General features: G+C 35.2%; 1 protein-coding gene across 1 annotated transcript; it reads right to left on the reverse strand.

Moving 5' to 3' along the window:
• Window positions 1–3,409: 3,409 nt before the first annotated feature.
• LOC142341297 (uncharacterized) lies at window positions 3,410–10,642 on the reverse strand. Its single transcript, XM_075392219.1, has 3 exons — window positions 10,468–10,642; window positions 6,759–7,010; window positions 3,410–3,489 (listed from the first exon to the last, which is right to left on the reverse strand). The coding sequence occupies exons 1-3, from the start codon at window positions 10,640–10,642 to the stop codon at window positions 3,410–3,412; spliced, it is 507 nt and encodes a 168-aa protein (XP_075248334.1).
• Window positions 10,643–19,350: the final 8,708 nt, after the last annotated feature.

Consider the following 19,350-nt stretch of genomic DNA (forward strand, 5'->3'; position numbering starts at 1 on the left):
GAGCGTGTTTTCTGCTGATGAAGTGGCATGTGCTGCGGGAGTAGACTGCAAAGTTGTTTTGGGCATATTCGATGGCATTGCCTCATCTAAGAATCTGGCCATAGCCGGTTTGAGTTATTTAATTTGGTTAAGAGTTTTTTTGATCTGAACTGGATTTTTAAGATCTATATGAACAATTGACAGGTGCGTTCAGTTAATTAGTATTACCCGAAGAGAACAAAGTTGGCAGAAATTATATCTTGAACTTTGACAACATCTTTTGGACCCGAACACAACCCGCCCCTTTTTACAAAATATTTTGAAACTGGGAAACTGGACAGCAGCAAGAGACTATTGTGATGGAGTGTTACTTTAGGATTGGAGGAAAAGAAGTTTCTTCGGGGTGTGAAAGGAGGAAAAAAGCTGGTGAGATCAAAACAACTTCTCCCCCTCTCCACTTTTTTTCCGGAGGTTTACCAGAAAATATTTCCTGGCTTTATCGATTTCAAACCGCAGTTCCATGGTCTCAGGCAAAAACTAAACTAATTATTCTTGTCGCTAACGTACCAGGAGAACAACCGACACGAAAAACTCAAATGCAATTTTTGTAAGACACTTTTCTTCTTATCGTTAACAACATTGAAAACGAACACATTGGAAGAACAAACGCGTTAGGAAACACACACGCATTGGAAAAATCAAGAAAAAATGTCAAGAAGCCAAAAGAAGAAAAAGAGGATTAATAGCATTAAAAGTTCCCTGATTTCGGATATTGTTAACAAAACGAACTTATTAGGAAAAACGCGTTAGGAGACACAAACTCATAAACAAATGGTTTTTCATAAACACCAAAAGAAGAGAAAGATGGTTAATGGCAATAAAAAATCCTCGATTTCGGATATTGTTAACATGCCTTCAATCTCCGGAAAAAAGAAAGCTGCAGAACCTAGACATAAAAAACAAAACTAAATCTTATTGAATGAGACCAATACTTCGTCTGGTCGGACACAACAAGTGCAAAATTTAACTATTCATGACTTTGATTTGCGTTTTCGTGTTCCTATACATACAACCGTCCTGTACCCTGATAAAAAAGAAAACTTATTTAAAATAGTTGTACCCCACCATCAATCAAACAAAACACAAAAACGATACGAAGATTGGGGCCCAAACTTTGACCAAAAGGTATGCTGTAGACCAATTTGGGTGAGCTCTCATTTTAATGGTCAATTGTCAACAAGTAAGAAAATTCGCCATAATATTGCACGCCGCATTGACAAGCTAATCTCTGCAGGTTTAGAGCAGGAAGTCTGCAGGCTTAAAGCAGCGGTCTACAAAATTTTTTAGCGGTCTATAAACAGAAGCAAATAGATTTCTCAATAATTTTCAGTATAGAATCTATCTATCGAAATCTATCTGAATGTCATCCTTTTATAGAATATTTTTAAGGATTCCCGTTTTGATGTACGAATGTCAGGAACTTTAGTTTTTTTGAACTTTAAAGCTTTGGATATGGTTTTTTTAGAACAGAATTGCCTTGAATGTAGTGCTAAATCTGTAATGCCCAAACTACCTGGTGGTGTGCTATGAACGGTCTCAACTTGGGCCTATTAATTCAATCCGGTTTTTCTATACGTTAGTCAACACACACACTCGCCCACACAAACACACACACGCACAAACACAACACCCTCCCCCCACAAACACATACACACACAAACACAAATACACACAGGCGCACACATACATCCTGATTTAACATGAGGGTGTTGAAAAAACCAATGAATGTAAGGCAAGATCTGCGCACATCGCTCCCTCTTTCTTGCAGCATACCAGATTCATTTCAGATATGTAATCGTCATTAGATGTAAGGCTGACGAGTAGAGTTTTTACAAAGAAACTTAGGATAACGCAAAATTAGAGCATCACAGTACGATTTGTCGCCGCAGAGCGTTTTTTCTGCTGATGAAGTGGCATCTATTATCTTTTACCCGAAGATATTATGTTCGGGTCCATCTTTTGGACCCGAACATAACCCCCTCTTTACGTTGTATTTTGAAACTGGGAAACTGGACAGCAGCAAGAGACTTTTGTGATGGAACGTTACTTTTGGATTCGATGAATAGAAGTTTCATTGGGGGTTTGAACGGACGAAATAAACTTGTGAGGTCAAAACATTTTCTCCCCTCTCCTCTTTTTCCTGGCTTTATCAATTTCACACAGCAGTTCCATGGTCTCAGGCACAAACTAAATTAAATATTCTTATATTTAACGTAACAGAAGAAAAACAGACAAAAAAGAACCCCCTTGCGATTTTTGTTAAAGGCTTTTCTTCTTATCGTTAACAACATTGGAAAACGAGCTTATTAGGCAAACACGCGTTAGGAGACACAAACGCATAAGCAAATGGTTTTTCATAAACACGACAAGAAGCTAAAAGAAGAGGAAGATGGTTAATAGCAATAAAAATTCCTCGATTTCGGATATTGTTAACATGCCTTTAGTCTCCCGAAAAAAGAAAGCTGCGGAACCTTGACACGAAAAGCAAAATAAATCTTTTTGATTGAGAGCAATACTTCGTCAGATCGGACTCATTAAATGCAAAGTTTAACTATTGATAATTTGATTTGCGTTTTCGAGTTTCAATACATACAACCCTCCTCTACCGTGATAAAAACGACATTTCATTTTAAATAGTTGTACACGACCAACAATCAAGCAAAACACAAATACAACTCAAAGACTGGGCCCAAACTTTGAAGAATGGGTGTGCTGTAGACCAATTTGTGCGTACTCTTAGTTTAATAATCTATTGTCAACAGGTAAGATAATTCCCATGATTTTGCAGCCCGCATTGATGAGCTAGTCTCTTCCAACAACAGCGAAAAAAACTCATCGCCGAAAGTAACACCTCTCAAACACAACAAATTTGGACCTATACGGACTCCCAAACCTTGAAATGGTTTGCAAGAAAAGCTGTCAATTTCCGGCTTGAAGGGTCTGATTTGCTGAGACTTATCATTGAGGACTGTGTTTCTCAACCAAGTTCCCCAGAAAATTGGAAACTCTCGCAATAAGCAAGTGCGTATTGCGCGTTAGCAACAGAGGGGGTAGAAACACAAACAGCAGCAAGAATGGCTCATTTCAAGTAAATTTGAGCGTTGGAAGAAGGGCGACTATGCTGGGTATGGTTCGGAGCAGCCTCAATGTAACAAGGCAAGAAAACAAATCATGACTCAATGCACAATGGAGTGGCTTGCAGCACGTGCAAAATCTCACTGCTTTCAAGTCCAATTTGGACGTGCAGCAAAATCTTGTATTCAGATTGCATGGCCCCTGATAATAAAGAAACGCTAAAATAGTTGATGAACTTGCATCCAGAAGATGAAGTGCCACCGAATGAAACCGATGCTTACAGTAGTTATGCCTATCAGTTTGACGAAGCGTACGTGTTTACACAATTGCAATCTTTCTCAAACTTCGCGGCAGCGGGTTCGTCCAAAATGTACCCTGAGCAATTTTTACATGTCGTAACGTGCGCAGTCCCCGATCAGTAAAAAAATTTATTTCAAGCATGACAAAACTAATAAATTTGGTTAGCAGAGGGCAGCCTCCGAGTTTTCGTTGCCCCAACTTTTTGCTCTGCTTCGCTTATAGCGCTGAAAAAGACAAAAGAAGGTGTACGACAAACCGCCGCGTCATTTTATTGGCGTGGCAGATTAATGCGGTGCTGAAAGCATTGTACATGCAGTTATTGAACAACGAAAAAGCGGGCCTACTTCAAATTTACTTCAAAAAAGCTTTCAAATCCATTACGAAAAGCAGCTTGTTGGATGCAGTGCAAATATTGAGTCCCGCATTAGCCCCTTTTGCTTCTTTGTGCTATTCTCAACCTAGCAAGCTCTTTTTTAAGTCAATTCACATTCAAAGTCAATCTGGAAACCAACAAAGAGACCCGCTGGGGCGCTTACTGTTTTCTTTAGCCTTTTCGCCTATCACCAAAGAACTCGACAATAAATTACCAAATCTTATGCAGAATTCTTGGTACCTTGTTGATGAAATTATAGCAGGAACGGAAGAGGAGCTATGTTAATCATTAGAAATTTTATCAACTCATGGTAACGAGTCTGGCCTGCAACTCAGCAGAGACAAGTGCGAGTTGTGGTCCATCACGTATTTTAATGTTCTTGATAGCAGGATGAAGAGAAATAGTCAATCAGGAATCAAAATCTTGGTCGCAGAAAATGGAACACCCACTTTGGTTGCATCCTGTTTAGAAAAACGGGTTAAAAAAATGAAAACGCATTAGATAGCTTAGGCTATTTAGTGGACCCTCATTGCGCTCTTGGAGATTTCAATAGCTGTCTGGTTGCACCTAAATTGGTGTACTTGTTGAGAAACAACACTCTGTCCCCTGAGAGTAACAAAATACTTTAAAAATGTGATCACTCCAACGAACAACTTTTGAAAACATATTCGGTTCTGTTAATCAGCAAAAAAAATTGGGGCCAAGCATGCCTGCCAATAAACAAAACAGGAGCTGGAATTTGACGTTCTTTGAACCAATTCAAAGCTGCTTATGTTGGTTCCTTATCTCATTCAGCAAAGATAGTAGAACGAATTACTAGATTCAACCCAACTCAAGAAAATAGTTTCACACATTTAGTGGAAGAGTTTAGCACTTTGGGGACTTTTCATTTGGCGCAACAGAAAATTCAAGAACAATTTGACAATACAGTTCGAAGCAACCTTCTTGAAGTTCAAACCTCCACCAGAGGAAAAAACTAGACTGCTATCTTTTTCCCTACCTCAATCAGGAGCTTGGTTGACGGCAACACCTATCCCTGCTCTTGGCTTAACTCTCAACCTAGGAAGTTCCGAGCTGCTCTGAAATACCGTTTAGGAATTCCACTCTATGATTCGGAAAGGAGATGTCCATTTTGTGAGTCAGCTAATTTGAACATATTTGAGGTTCATGTGGTTTCATGTCACGGGCGTCGCAAAATCATCTCTCATCATGACAGAGCACGAGATACAATAATTACAGCTTGTTCGTCGGCCAATTTTCCACCTGTATATGAGCAAAAACATCTTCTGCCGGAAAACAATTCCAGACCAGGCGACTTGTATTTGCCCAGTTTTTTTAGAGGTCACCATTACGTACCCACTGCACGCCAGTCTCATCTCAGATGCGGCGAACACATGTGTCTTTGCTCTAATCCTAGCGGAAGACAGAAAAATTGGGTATTATTACCAGAAGTGCAGCGACATGGGCATCCGCTTCATATCATTGGTTTTAAAGACTCTCGGTGGAATATCCGAAACAACGGGAAAAACATTGAAAAGTATAGCTCATTTATCTGATGCCAGAGGTTTCCAGCCCTCAGGCATATCAGTAGCCTTCAATCACTTCACTCAATTGGTATCAATAAGTGCCATGCGTGGCTCAGCTACAATGTTGATTGCAGGAGATTCGTGATTTTGAGCCAGAAGTGATGGGAACTGTCGCAATCAATTACGCCACTATGCGCAATGAGAGGGTCAAGAAAGTCCGATTCAAGAACTCACTAACCTCAAGTGATATCGGACTAACTTTATGAGAGGGGGCCTTTCTTAGTTTAAATGTCACGCTATGAGTGGGGACTTCAGTTAATTTTACTAGTTTTTGTCCACATACAGCGGGGAGGTACAAAATATCCAAATGGAAGAATTCAATTTAACCTCTACGTGTTTAAAGGAGAAAAGTGGAAAATTGTTGTTGCGCAGTTAAATTGTGTTATGCATTTGTTATCATCGGAAGTTGAAGGATTGATTCAATTTTTTATGGATGTTGATTAATTTAATTTAAACTACGCAATCAATTGAAAATACACTTTTTTTGGAAAAAAATATATGTTCTCAGGCAAATGTGCTTTTGCCAACAAAATGTATGAAGTGGAGCATTATGTGGACTCAAGCGGACCATGCATTATCTGGACTCAAACTGGAGCATTATCTGGACCACTGATTTTTTGGTTTAATTTCTGGACTGTTACAAAAATTTGGAAGGTTACTTACCAAGTAACCAAAGACTAGAAGCTCCGTGATGTTGTATATTTGTTCAGTTCTGTTAAAAAATGCATGTTTTTTTAAAAAAAATTGATTCTTTCCTTAACTGTTAGCCAAAATCTGTAAGGGAGTGTAAGATTAGATTTTATGATAATCGGATGAACGATTTTGAGCCACGCGCGTGAAATTCCATTCATTAGCTCTGTTATCACTTTTCTTCTCATTTGCTTACTATTCAGATCACTCCACACATTTCCTACGTTTTTACCACGTTCATGCGATCGTCAGGCGGGCAGGAAGGCAGGCAGGGGCCCTATGGAGTCCCATTTACATCCGTATTTCCTGCAAAGAATCCTTTTTTTACCCAGTTAATTTCCGTTTTCTTTTTTACCGGGAATCGCGTTCTCATCCATATTTCCTGCTAAGAATCCCGTTACGCTCAAAATTTTTCTAACAAGATCGTTTTTGTTGCCCATATTTCCTACTAGGCGTCTAAGTTTCCCAAGTTTCCTAGTTTTCCTAGTGGGAAGAGCGACAACTTGCAAATACTTATAACCACATGCATTTCCTGATAAGTTTCGCAATAGGATTTAAAGTGGGAAATAGGAACTTGGCAAGAATTTCAGGATTCGTTGCACCGGGTCCCCTTAGCATTAGGCTCATTTTGTCAGTTTCTCTGAAAAATGCGTATAATTTCTGTGAGACAGTAATGTTGGAAAAAGATGACATACCTGGTGGGAGAAGAATTCTGAGGTGATGAATGACAGCAGGATGTGTTTCCTTTGTTGTTAGATGCACATTCTCTGCAAAATCACTACTCTTGTAACACACATCACTATCATTGGATGTTTTCCCTGTCAGGGTAGAATAAATACTTGCATCTGTGATAGATTCTGGAGCACTTAGCACTTCCAGTGTCAGTCTCACTATTTCCTTATCAGGTATCGTTATGTTCAGATCAGACCCATCCACAACAATCATTTCTAAACAAATGCACCAATAATTGTACGTCCGTGTTGCCCGAACTTACCTGATGCGGTGGGCAGACCAACACTTAATTATACTTAAAATGCAGAATTGCTAATCGTTACGTTGCCAAACCTACATTTTGAGCAGGCAAATTTGCAAGCAAATGTCAGCATTGTCCGCTCTCCCATGTTTTAAGACTAGGCTTTATAGGCTTTCGCGGACAGCAGTGACAGTGAAGTAAACCATTGCAAATTTACTCAAAATTGGGAATATTTGTCACTGATATCCGCGATCAGTTATTTCTCATCCATTTGCGTTGGAATTTAACCATATTTCTTCCTCGCGGGTAGTGGGGACAAAATGTCGTCATTCGTGTTTGCGAACGCGGACTGTGAATTGACGAGCGTGGGAACCACAATTTTTAAAAGGCATAATTGAGCTGTTCATGAATTTTGTACCGCAAAATATCTGTTGACATTGAAAACCTGTTGACATTCCAAATAAGTATCCTTGCATGTCCCATTTTGCGTCAACTGGGCTAACATTATGATAAATAGGTTAAATTCGGAACTTAAGAATGTCAAATGCACAAGAAGAATGCTCTCAATTCTTTTGCATGGCAATAATTGCTCAATTTGTGCAGGCGTTAGGACTTCCCAGCATGAGGTCCGCGACCCATAGGCCAGACGGACTTGGGTTGCAAGCAAGGGGTTCAAGACCAGCCTTTCGCAAAAATACGCATTGAAAATTGGCCAGACTGAACAAGCTTTGCCCGGACTTTGCCCGGATCGAACAGACCTAAGGCCAGATTTTGGCCATAACCAGAGCCAAAACATTGCCCAGACTGAGTAGACTCTTGCGCAGACCATTGATCAGACCAAACAGACTCTAGACCAGACGGCTGTCGAAATCATTGGCCTGATCAATCAGACCCTGGGCCAGACCATTAGCCAGACCCACATGAATCTGAAAAACATCCAATAAAAATTACATTTTGTTCAGTTCATTTTTTCATCGTGAATTGAAAATGAAATTTTTACATAGTTTTCAGTAAAAATTCATTAATTTACAGACTTGCAAATTTCATTTAAAAAATGATGAAATTGTCTATTCATTTAGAAATAGATGTTGGTTGGCATTGATCCGCGGTTTTTTTCAAAACAGTCAATGCACGCACATTTATACATCTTGAAGAGGACCGGCTCTTTTTTTGGCTGAACCTCTGGCATTTGAATATGGTATTGGCCAGAGAAAATAAACCGTAATTTGGGTATTGACCAGGCCGAACAGACTGAAGTTTGGGGCTCGGCTAGACCAAAAAGATCCGAAATTACTGTTTGCAAAACGGAAGCGCGACGGAATTTTGTTTCAGACTATTGAGTTGTGTCAAGCCAAATCCCCCCTGTCATTGACCCAAGTCGGCTTTGTCTATACATGTTATGGGTTGCGGACCTCATCGTGGGTTACCGAACTACAGTAACAAATAATTGTATCAATAACCTCTCAGTATATAGATTTTAGGTTCGTCAAAAACAAGTGGAAAAATATTTGCTTTACAATGCAAAGGTAATAAACAAATTGTAAACAATACAAAATGGATACATCAGACTTGAACAAAACGTTTTAATTTGTTTTTTGCCACTAGTTCTTTTCAAAAGTCATAAAAATGCTACCTTTCAAATTGATTGAAATTAAGTGGTGACACAGGATGCGTTCTTCGACAAGAGGTAAAACAGATCGCGAGATTTTCTTAAAGAGATCAAAACATTAGAGCAGGTTAGCTTTTCATACCAAAGAACCAACATGTAAATGTTTTCTATCACCAGCGTGACATCTGAAAAACTATCTTGGTTATTTAAGTCTTTAGTAAAACCAATAAAAACAGTTCAAAACATTGAAAAATATCAAAACGGATTTTCTTATCAGACAATTTTCTTGGTGTCTTTAAAACAAGTCGCCACAAGATGTTTTGCTACTAAAAAGAACAAAGCCTTTAACAATCCCTTTAAACTTCATTGTACAGAGTTCATTATACAGAAAGATGAGAGAATTTAAAAAACGTTTTCACATTTTAGGAAAAAGATCATTGTTGTTTCAAATGTTTGATTTCAATTGCATACATAATTAAGCAATTTATGTTCGTGCGATTTTTAAATAATGAAATTAATGTTTTTTTTGCGCAGCAAATAAATTGAGCTTTTTGTTTATTTTGAAACTAATGGCTACAACACGTAAAACTTCGTGATCAACATAAATATCTAGAACAACACCAAATTAGCCCTATTTTAAGCAATTTCGCAGTATTTGTAGTGCATATTCTATTACAAATCTAAAAACAAGTGCTGTTTGCTTTTAATTGGCCTATTAGAAAACGATTATATTAATAGATTTAAACTCTGCAATCTTTATTTACCCTTGCTAGGCTTGTATAATAAAATGAAAATCAATTCAGCAATAAATGACAAGCCTTCAATTGTTTCAAATATATAATATACGTGTTTGCGATGTTAAAAAATATTAAAAAACTCTATTTTGGCCACAATTTTGGGATCCTTTTATTCATTGCTTTTCAGTCTTTTTCAGTTTTAATTCTTTAAATTTGTTTTCTTTTATGAGCGTGTGTACATCACTTACAAATTGTGGACAATGCATTCATAAATTTGCAAGTAAAAAATCTAAAGATAAATGTGATTGAGACCCCCCCTTTGCCTAACTGGGACTGTACTAATAGAGTATTGCAAGTTAGTTGCAGCCTACAGGAAAAATAGCACAAAACTGGCCAAATTTTAGGAGTGTGTACAAGCTGCTAATGAATCAGATTCCAATTGAGGCTCAACAAAGATTTGAAAAGTATAATCTGTCATGGAAAGATCAAAATCAAATCACAGTAATCATATGAATGAAATAGTTCACTCTCTGGTCTTGAATAACTAAGTAAACATAATAACAGAAGACAGCTTTTTCGTGTGTAGCAGTTACATGGCTAAATATCTAAATTTTTTGGAATCCCGGACTGAACGCCAAGTCAATATCAGTACTGGGCACATATAATTGCAAGTCTTATATCAGTATTGTATCAGAGTTATGATCATGTCACTTTTTACACTTGTCAGTCTAAATGCAAGTCTTGTCCAACACGTGGAAGTCTAAATGCAAATCTTGTCCAAGACTAGGCAAGCCTAAAAACTTCAAAAATAGCCGAAAAACGTCAAAAATAGCCAAAAAACGTCAAAAGTAGCCGAAAAAAAACGTCAAAAATATTAAAAAGAACGCCAAGAACAGCCGAAAATACGTCAAAAAGCAGTGGTGACTAGTTGCCGCCAAATGAATTTTTAGAAGATCGGTATACTTAGCCGAAAAATATTCAAGCACAAAAGTATTCACGCGATACGCCCTCCCCTTTAAACTAGTAAACACTAATGCTAAGCAATAATAATGAAAAGGAAACTAAATAGTTTACAGATTGGTTACCTGGTGGTTCTTGTTCTTTTTGAAGATTCCATTTTGTGATGATAAAATACTGCTCGACAGTAAGCACAGCAATGATAGACAGTATGCACATAGTGATTCCTTTGCAAACTAACTTGCATCTTCGCAGAACATTGTCAACATCATCAGTATTTCGACCAAACAACAGATTACACATTCTGCTACTTCAGTTAGCTCACTTATCGGGAAGAACTAGCAACATCATTAATATAGCCATATGTGGCGCCTGCTAATCTGTATAAAATTAAAAAGCCCCTGGTTGAGTCCAGATAAGTGGACTCTTTTCAGATAAGTCCACTGTTATAAATATTTCAAAACCTAGTTAAAATTTTAGAATTAATAAAAAAGAATTTTTGAAAGAATCAATTTGATGAAACGAACAAAATAGGCTAATAGTTTCAAGAAGTTTGCTGAAATTATACAAGTACTTATTTTAATGGAGCAAAAACAGCTCAATTGTAGCCCCGCGCCGAACTCCAAGTGTATGTATATCAGTAATGTACAACTCTTAACCCATCGCAAATTAGTACTGATTAAGAGCACTGATTAGTAATGATTCACGTCATTTTTTTTCGGTTGGTCAGACTTGGGCCAAGTCTAATTTTACACTTCTCTAACTTGAGTAAAGTATTTTTGGGGCAAAAATAGCAAAGTACAAATGCGAACCTCGGATAGGAAGTTGCGATGACCTCGGAGTTATCCATGTTCTGATTCCTTATATTAATATTTTTTCTGTTGTTCCTTCTTTTTCTCTGTCGTTTGTCGATGCCCAGAATATGTATACATTCAAATATTGCGACGTTCGAATGTTTTTAGTTTAAGATTTAAAGGACTTAACAGTGCCCGGACCCTAGTCCCAGGACATTTCAGAACTGAATCTTCTTTACATTCCCACATTAACCAAAAAAACTCAGTTCTGTATCACTATATATGCGGTTTATTTGATACGCACTCATGAACACGACAAACTCAGAAAAACTCATAAGAAATTTAAATATTTAATTATAAAAGGCCAAGCAGGGCGAAACAGCGTAGCTGTTTGGCGAGGAGCTGAGTGCTTTTATGAGAACTGTAATTGGACTGAATATTTTTTATTAGTCTGAATATTTATTATTATTTATTGTAATTCTCATAATAAATTCAGAGTATTTAGATACTGGAGTTATTTCTGAGCACTTTTTGTCAGCCTGTTATCATTTTCTGCGAAGTTTTGTCACAGTACTGTTTTGGCATGTAGTTCGAAAATTTTTTTGAGACTCTGGGTTGCACTGATTGTTTAGTGATCATTTTAAGTTTCGACATGATCACGATATTAAATAGATAAAAGGCCAAAAAATATGAGCTCAGTCCCGGTGGATTTAGCGCGATTTTTTATGTGTAAACTTTATCTTTTAAGATTCTGACAGAAAAAAAGCTATATTGTATAATTTTGACAGACTACACCAAAATAACATACTACGTTAGAGATCTCCTCGTTTTCAATTCTTCCACATATAGTAAAACGCCATTTTAAAATGATTAACCAAAGGAAAATAGAAAATTTAGCAAGACTTCTTTACAATTAAAATCGATTGGATTTTGTTCTAATAAAAATGCTAGTGGTTGTTTAAAAAACAAACCTTAATGTGTGATGTACGAATTAAGAGATCTCCATATACGTGAGAATAGCCATACACTGTTTGTTTTATGAACAATTGTTTTGTGATGCGTTTTCTTAGTTTTATCTTTTCTTTGAGCAAAAAATGCTAATCAATATTGCCCTTGTAAATTTTCTTGTAAACATTTTCGTCTTAAAGCTTCATTAAACAAATTGCGTAACGTAGATAGATTACGTGAACTGAATGCATCACTAAATTTGTTTGCTCAAGAGTCTTGATTTTTTATTACTGTCTGATGATCGCTCCGATATGCAATGCGCTTTAATTGTAAGTATTTCATAAATCGTTATAACCAATGACCTAATAACAAAACCTTATATTTAATATTATGTTATGATTTTTGAAATGCGAACGCATTTTTAGTTTTTCAGAAAAACAACTGCAGAAAAAAAGTAAGTGTGAACCTGAGAGCAGCCAATAAAGGCAATAAAAAGGAGGAGGAAAGGGAGCCTGATTTAAAATCAAGACTTAATCAGTACTGATTTCGTTAAAAAGCAAGTCTTGGATCCATACTGTATCAGAGCTCTGATCATGACAACTTTTAGACTTGGCACGTCTTAAATCAAGTCTCAAGTCTTGGCAAGTCTTGAGTGAAGTCCTGGCCAAAAATTGACAAGTCTTGAGGAAGTCTTGGCTAAAACTTGACAAGTCTTCGATCGAGTATTAGGCACAGTTTCTATTGGTTGTTTGCGTTCGCTTGGAAATGAAAGAAGAAGGCCCCCACTTCTTTTTTTAAAAAATGGCCTGCCTGAACAACTCTCCAAAGTACGGAAAGAAGCATAAGACAACACGATCACTTCAACAAAGTTCACTTGATAGAGAATAAAAAAACTGATATCATTAAAAGATAACCGCCATGGCCATTTTTTCCGCCCATTGAAAAAATTAATTTCGTGGTGATATGGAACATTTGAAGTTAGTTCATGCTCAATTCAGAAATACCTTGATCAGATCAGCAGTTTTCTCGTTAACTTTTTCCATTTTTTGCTAATTTTGGAACGCATTAGTTATAATTAATTTGTTCGTAAAACTCTACTTTGGCTAAACATGCATTAATCAGGACTTGTCAAGTCTTAGTCAAGACTTGACAAGTCCAGGCCAAGACTTGACTCAAGCCGTGCCCAAGACTTGACTAAGACTTGACACGTCTTGAGCAAGTCTTGACATGTCTTCACCAGTTTTAACACTTGAGATGAGACGTGATCAGTTGATCAGTACTGATTTGTCAATTCAGGACGTGCATTTCGCTGGAGAAGTGCCGATCAAGACTTGAAATTTGTTCCGGGAGGAGAAGGTTAAAAACGCATGAAAAAGCAAAATCTAGAATGCGCATTTCTAAACATTCTGATCAAAAATATTTAATTTTTCAGTTAAGGTTTTGATTTCAGATCTTGCAATTATTGACATGCGATGATGATAAAGCTCACAGTTTTGACAAAATTTTGTACTTGTTTAACTTTATTTTAAAAGAATGGGGAGAAATATTACTTGTTTAAAAGCGAATAAAGATTATACGCAATTTAGATTTTTTTTATTGATAACAAGACAGAAAAGCATGATCCAATAACTCCAAATAAATGAGTGATGGCCGAACGACAAGCAGTTAAACTTTGGACCTAGCTGAAAAAAGTGTATTTTTAAACAAGTTAAGCAGTTGTCGTGAAAACTTAAGTCAGAGTGTCTGAGAAAATTAAACTAATTCTGCTAAAAGCAATCACAATTTCTGTTCAATGTGAGTACAATGAGTAGGGAAACTGAAATGCCGCCGAAAAATGAGAACGGTTGAACGTTCGGAGAGATAAAAGTGAATGTAAACAAGAACCTGAGAAAAATTTTAATCTGCTCTATCAACGCAGGTAACGAGTTAAAACGCTTTGTGGAACAAGAAGAAACAAAAGAAAGGATTGTGAGTAATGCCCCCAATCACTTGGGTTTAAGATCAGTTGTTGATAAGGCTGGCGGAGCACCTTTGCAAGTACGAGATACTCGTTTGTGTCCATTTTCGCAGCCAGTTGCTCCAGGTTACAGAATGGGGGAATATACATTAATAGTCTTAACATGCGTCAATTACAGCCTGCACAGTTTTTTGCGTAAAAAAGAACATTCTAACATTCTTTCACAAGCTTTTTTCACATTTTTGATGCATATTCTCTATCCCGTTTCACAGCCACACTAAACAGATCTTTATTCGGCAAGCCTTCGTTTTCGTTCCCTAGCTTTTTTAAAATTAACGCAAAGACGGGGAACAAAAAACGTTTGGTTTTAGTGCCCCAAATGATGAAACATTGGTTGTGATTTGGTAAAAAAGTCAATCGAGACAACAGTTTTATAGCGCAGGTTGTTTGAAAATAAATTTTGGCTAATCCAGGTTGCATTCATATTGGTTAAACCAGCTTATACTCAAAAAATAAACTTGTGGGTTATATCTTTTGTTCATTTACATTGCCAAAAATACTTCATTCAACCGTGAGCAATGGCATATATTACTGTCAATTGGAAAATTTTTCTAAACTTTTTTCAGATGTGGATTTTTTTAAAGAAGTTGACGACGTTTTTAATACACTTTTAAGGTAAAAAATAGTAAAAAATGGTATTGAGTTGTTTTTTTCAGCTCATTCAGGATGATTCGATATTCATTTTTACAGCACAACAATTATTGATTTAAAATTTTGATTGTTTCTGTTAAGAACAGTTTAAAATAGAGTATAAACAGGCTCGTACAAATTTTTTGATGGTATTGAAAAGTGGTTAACAATTGATAATATTGAAAAATTGAATGGGAAAAATAGAGATTTTTGTTGGATTGTTCTTTCAGGTCAATAATGATACCACTTCAACAATTTTGTAAGAAACTTGTACCGAACAAAAAGATTGATATATTTTAACAACAGCTTCAAGTCAACTAAATAAAATAAGTTATATATTGTTCGCATGAAAATTAGTATTAACATTATGTGTAGCCTATAAAAGCGCATGCACAGAAACATCAAACGCAAGGCTTCCAGCCTCACAAGCATGCCCCATCAAAAAATTTTAATGAGAAAAACATAGAGAAATTCGCGGTAATTGCACTAAGCTTTTACAAAATTTGGTTGCTGATTATTTTAATAATTATGCATCCCATAGATTTCAAGATTCTGGCATTTTTTAAAAAACATTAAGCAGAAATCAGAGTATGTTCAAATTCAGGATGATTCGATATTCATTTTTACAGCACAACAAATATTGATACAAAATTTGGATTGTTTGTGCTAAAAAGAGTTTAAAATAGAGTATAAACAGGTTCGTACAAATATTTTGATTTTATTGAAACGTTGTTAACAATTGATAATATTGAAATATTCAATGGAAAAAATAGATATTTTTGTTGGATGGTTCATTCAGGTCAATAATGATATCACTTCAGCAATTTTGTAAAAGACTAGTACGAACAAAAGTATTGATAGATTTTAACAACAGCTTCAAGTCAACTAAATAAGTTATATATTGTTTGGCATGAAAATTAGTATGAACATTATGTGTAGCCTATAAAGACGCATGCACAGAAACATCAAAAGCAAGGCTCCTGGCCTCACAATCATGCCCCATCAAAAAAATTTAATGAGAAAAACATAGAGAAATGCGCGGTAATTGCACAAGGCTTTTACAAAAATTTGTTGCTGATTATTTTAACAACAATTAGGCAACCAATAGATTTCAAGATTCTGGCATTTTTTAAACAACATTAAGCAGAAATCAGAGTAAGTTCAAATTCAGGAGGATTCGACATTCATTTTTACAGCACAACAAATATTGATATAAAATTTGGTTGTTTCTGTTAAGAACAGTTTAAAATAGAGTATAAACAGGTTCGTACAAATCTTTTGATTATATTGAGCAGTGGTTAACAATTGATAATATTGACAAATTTAATGGAAAAAATAGAGATTTTTGTTGGATTGTTCTTTCAGGTCAATAATGATATCACTTCAACAATTTTGTAAGAAACTAGTACCGAACAAAAAGATTGATAGACTTTAACAACAGCTTCAAGTCAACTAAATAAAATGAGTAATATATTGTATCGCATGAAAATTAGTATTAACATTATGTGTAGCTTATAAAGGCGTATGCACAGACACGTCAAACGCAAGGCTTCCAGCCTCACAAGCATGCCCCATCAAAAAATTTTAATGAGAAAAACAAAGAGAAATGCGCGGTAATTGCACTAGGCTTTTACAAAATTTGGTTGCTGATTATTTTAACAATTATGCTTCCCATAGATTTCAAGATTTTGGCATTTTTTAAAAAAACATTAAGCAGAAATCAGAGTATGTTCAAATTCAGGATGATTCGATTTTCATTTTTACAGCACAACAAATATTGATACAAAATTTGGATTGTTTGTGCTAAAAAGAGTTTAAAATAGAGTATAAACAGGTTCGTACAAACATTTTGATTTTATTGAAACGTTGTTAACAATTGATAATTTTGAAATATTCAATGGAAAAAATAGATATTTTTGTTGGATGGTTCATTCAGGTCAATAATGATATCACTTCAGCAATTTTGTAAAAGACTAGTACCGAACAAAAGTGTTGATAGATTTTAACAACAGCTTCAAGTTAACTAAATAAGTTATATATTGTTTTGCATGAAAATTAGTATGAACATTATGTGTAGCCTATAAAGACGCATGCACAGAAACATCAAAAGCAAGGCTCCTGGCCTCACAATCATGCCCCATCAAAAAAATTTAATGAGAAAAACATAGAGAAATGCGGGGTAATTGCACAAGGCTTTTACAAAATTTTGTTGCTGATTATTTTAACAACAATTAGGCAACCAATAGATTTCAAGATTCTGGCATTTTTAAACAACATTAAGCAGAAATCAGAGTATGTTCAAATTCAGGAGGATTCGACATTCATTTTTACAGCACAACAAATATTGATATAAAATTTGGTTGTTTCTGTTAAGAACAGTTTAAAATAGAGTATAAACAGGTTCGTACAAATCTTTTAATTATATTGAACAGTGGTTAACAATTGATAATATTGACAAATTGAATGGAAAAAATAGAGATTTTTGTTGGATTGTTCTTTCAGGTCAATAATGATATCACTTCAACAATTTTGTAAGAAACTAGTACCGAACAAAAAGATTGATAGACTTTAACAACAGCTTCAAGTCAACTAAATAAAATGAGTTATATATTGTATCGCATGAAAATTAGTATTAACATTATGTGTAGCTTATAAAGGCGCATGCACAGAAACGTCAAACGCAAGGCTTCCAGCCTCACAAGCATGCCCCATCAAAAAATTTTAATGAGAAAAACAAAGAGAAATGCGCGGTAATTGCACTAGGATTTTACAAAATTTGGTTGCTGATTATTTTAACAATTATGCTTCCCATAGATTTCAAGATTCTGGCATTTTTTAAAAAAACATTAAGCAGAAATCAGAGTATGTTCAAATTCAGGATGATTCGATTTTCATTTTTACAGCACAACAAATATTGATACAAAATTTGGATTGTTTGTGCTAAAAAGAGTTTAAAATAGAGTATAAACAGGTTCGTACAAACATTTTGATTTTATTGAAACGTTGTTAACAATTGATAATTTTGAAATATTCAATGGAAAAAATAGATATTTTTGTTGGATGGTTCATTCAGGTCAATAATGATATCACTTCAGCAATTTTGTAAAAGACTAGTACCGAACAAAAGTATTGATAGATTTTAACAACAGCTTCAAGTTAACTAAATAAGTTATATATTGTTTTGCATGAAAATTAGTATTAACATTATGTGTAGCTTATAAAGGCGCATGCACAGAAACATCAAACGCAAGGCTTCCAGCCTCACAAGCATGCCCCATCAAAAAATTTAAATGAGAAAAACATAGAGAAATGCGCGGTAATTGCACTAGGATTTTACAAAATTTGGTTGCTGATTATTTTAACAATTATGCTTCCCATAGATTTCAAGATTCTGGCATTTTTTAAAAAAACATTAAGCAGAAATCAGAGTATGTTCAAATTCAGGATGATTCGATTTTCATTTTTACAGCACAACAAATATTGATACAAAATTTGGATTGTTTGTGCTAAAAAGAGTTTAAAATAGAGTATAAACAGGTTCGTACAAACATTTTGATTTTATTGAAACGTTGTTAACAATTGATAATTTTGAAATATTCAATGGAAAAAATAGATATTTTTGTTGGATGGTTCATTCAGGTCAATAATGATATCACTTCAGCAATTTTGTAAAAGACTAGTACCGAACAAAAGTATTGATAGATTTTAACAACAGCTTCAAGTTAACTAAATAAGTTATATATTGTTTTGCATGAAAATTAGTATGAACATTATGTGTAACCTATAAAGGCGCATGCACAGAAACATCAAAAGCAAAGCTCCTGGCCTCACAATCATGCCCCATCAAAAACATTTAATGAGAAAAACATAGAGAAATGCGCGGTAATTGCACAAGGCTTTTACAAAATTTTGTTGCTGATTATTTTAACAACAATTAGGCATCCAATAGATTTCAAGATTCTGGCATTTTTTAAACAACATTAAGCAGAAATCAGAGTATGTTCAAATTCAGGAGGATTCGACATTCATTTTTACAGCACAACAAATACTGATATAAAATTTGGTTGTTTCTGTTAAGAACAGTTTAAATAGAGTATAAACAGGTTCCTACAAATCTTTTGATTATATTGAACAGTGGTTAACAATTGATAATATTGACAAATTGAATGGAAAAAATAGAGATTTTTGTTGGATTGTTCTTTCAGGTCAATAATGATATCACTTCAACAATTTTGTAAGAAACTAGTACCGAACAAAAAAATTGATAGATTTTAACAACAGCTTCAAGTCAACTAAATAAAATGAGTTATATATTGTATCGCATGAAAATTAGTATTAACATTATGTGTAGCTTATAAAGGCGCATGCACCGAAACGTCAAACGCAAGGCTTCCAGCCTCACAAGCAGGCCCCATCAAAAAATTTTAATGAGAAAAACAAAGAGAAATGCGCGGTAATTGCACTAGGCTTTTACAAAATTTGGTTGCTGATTATTTTAACAATTATGCATCCCATAGATTTCAAGATTCTGGCATTTTTTAAAAAACATTAAGCAGAAATTAGAGTATGTTCAAATTCAGGATGATTCGATATTCATTTTTACAGCACAACAAATATTGATA

The sequence above is a fragment of the Convolutriloba macropyga genome, chromosome 6 (assembly GCF_964194025.1).
Source record: "Convolutriloba macropyga chromosome 6, txConMacr16.3, whole genome shotgun sequence".
Taxonomy (NCBI): Eukaryota; Metazoa; Xenacoelomorpha; order Acoela; family Convolutidae; genus Convolutriloba; species Convolutriloba macropyga.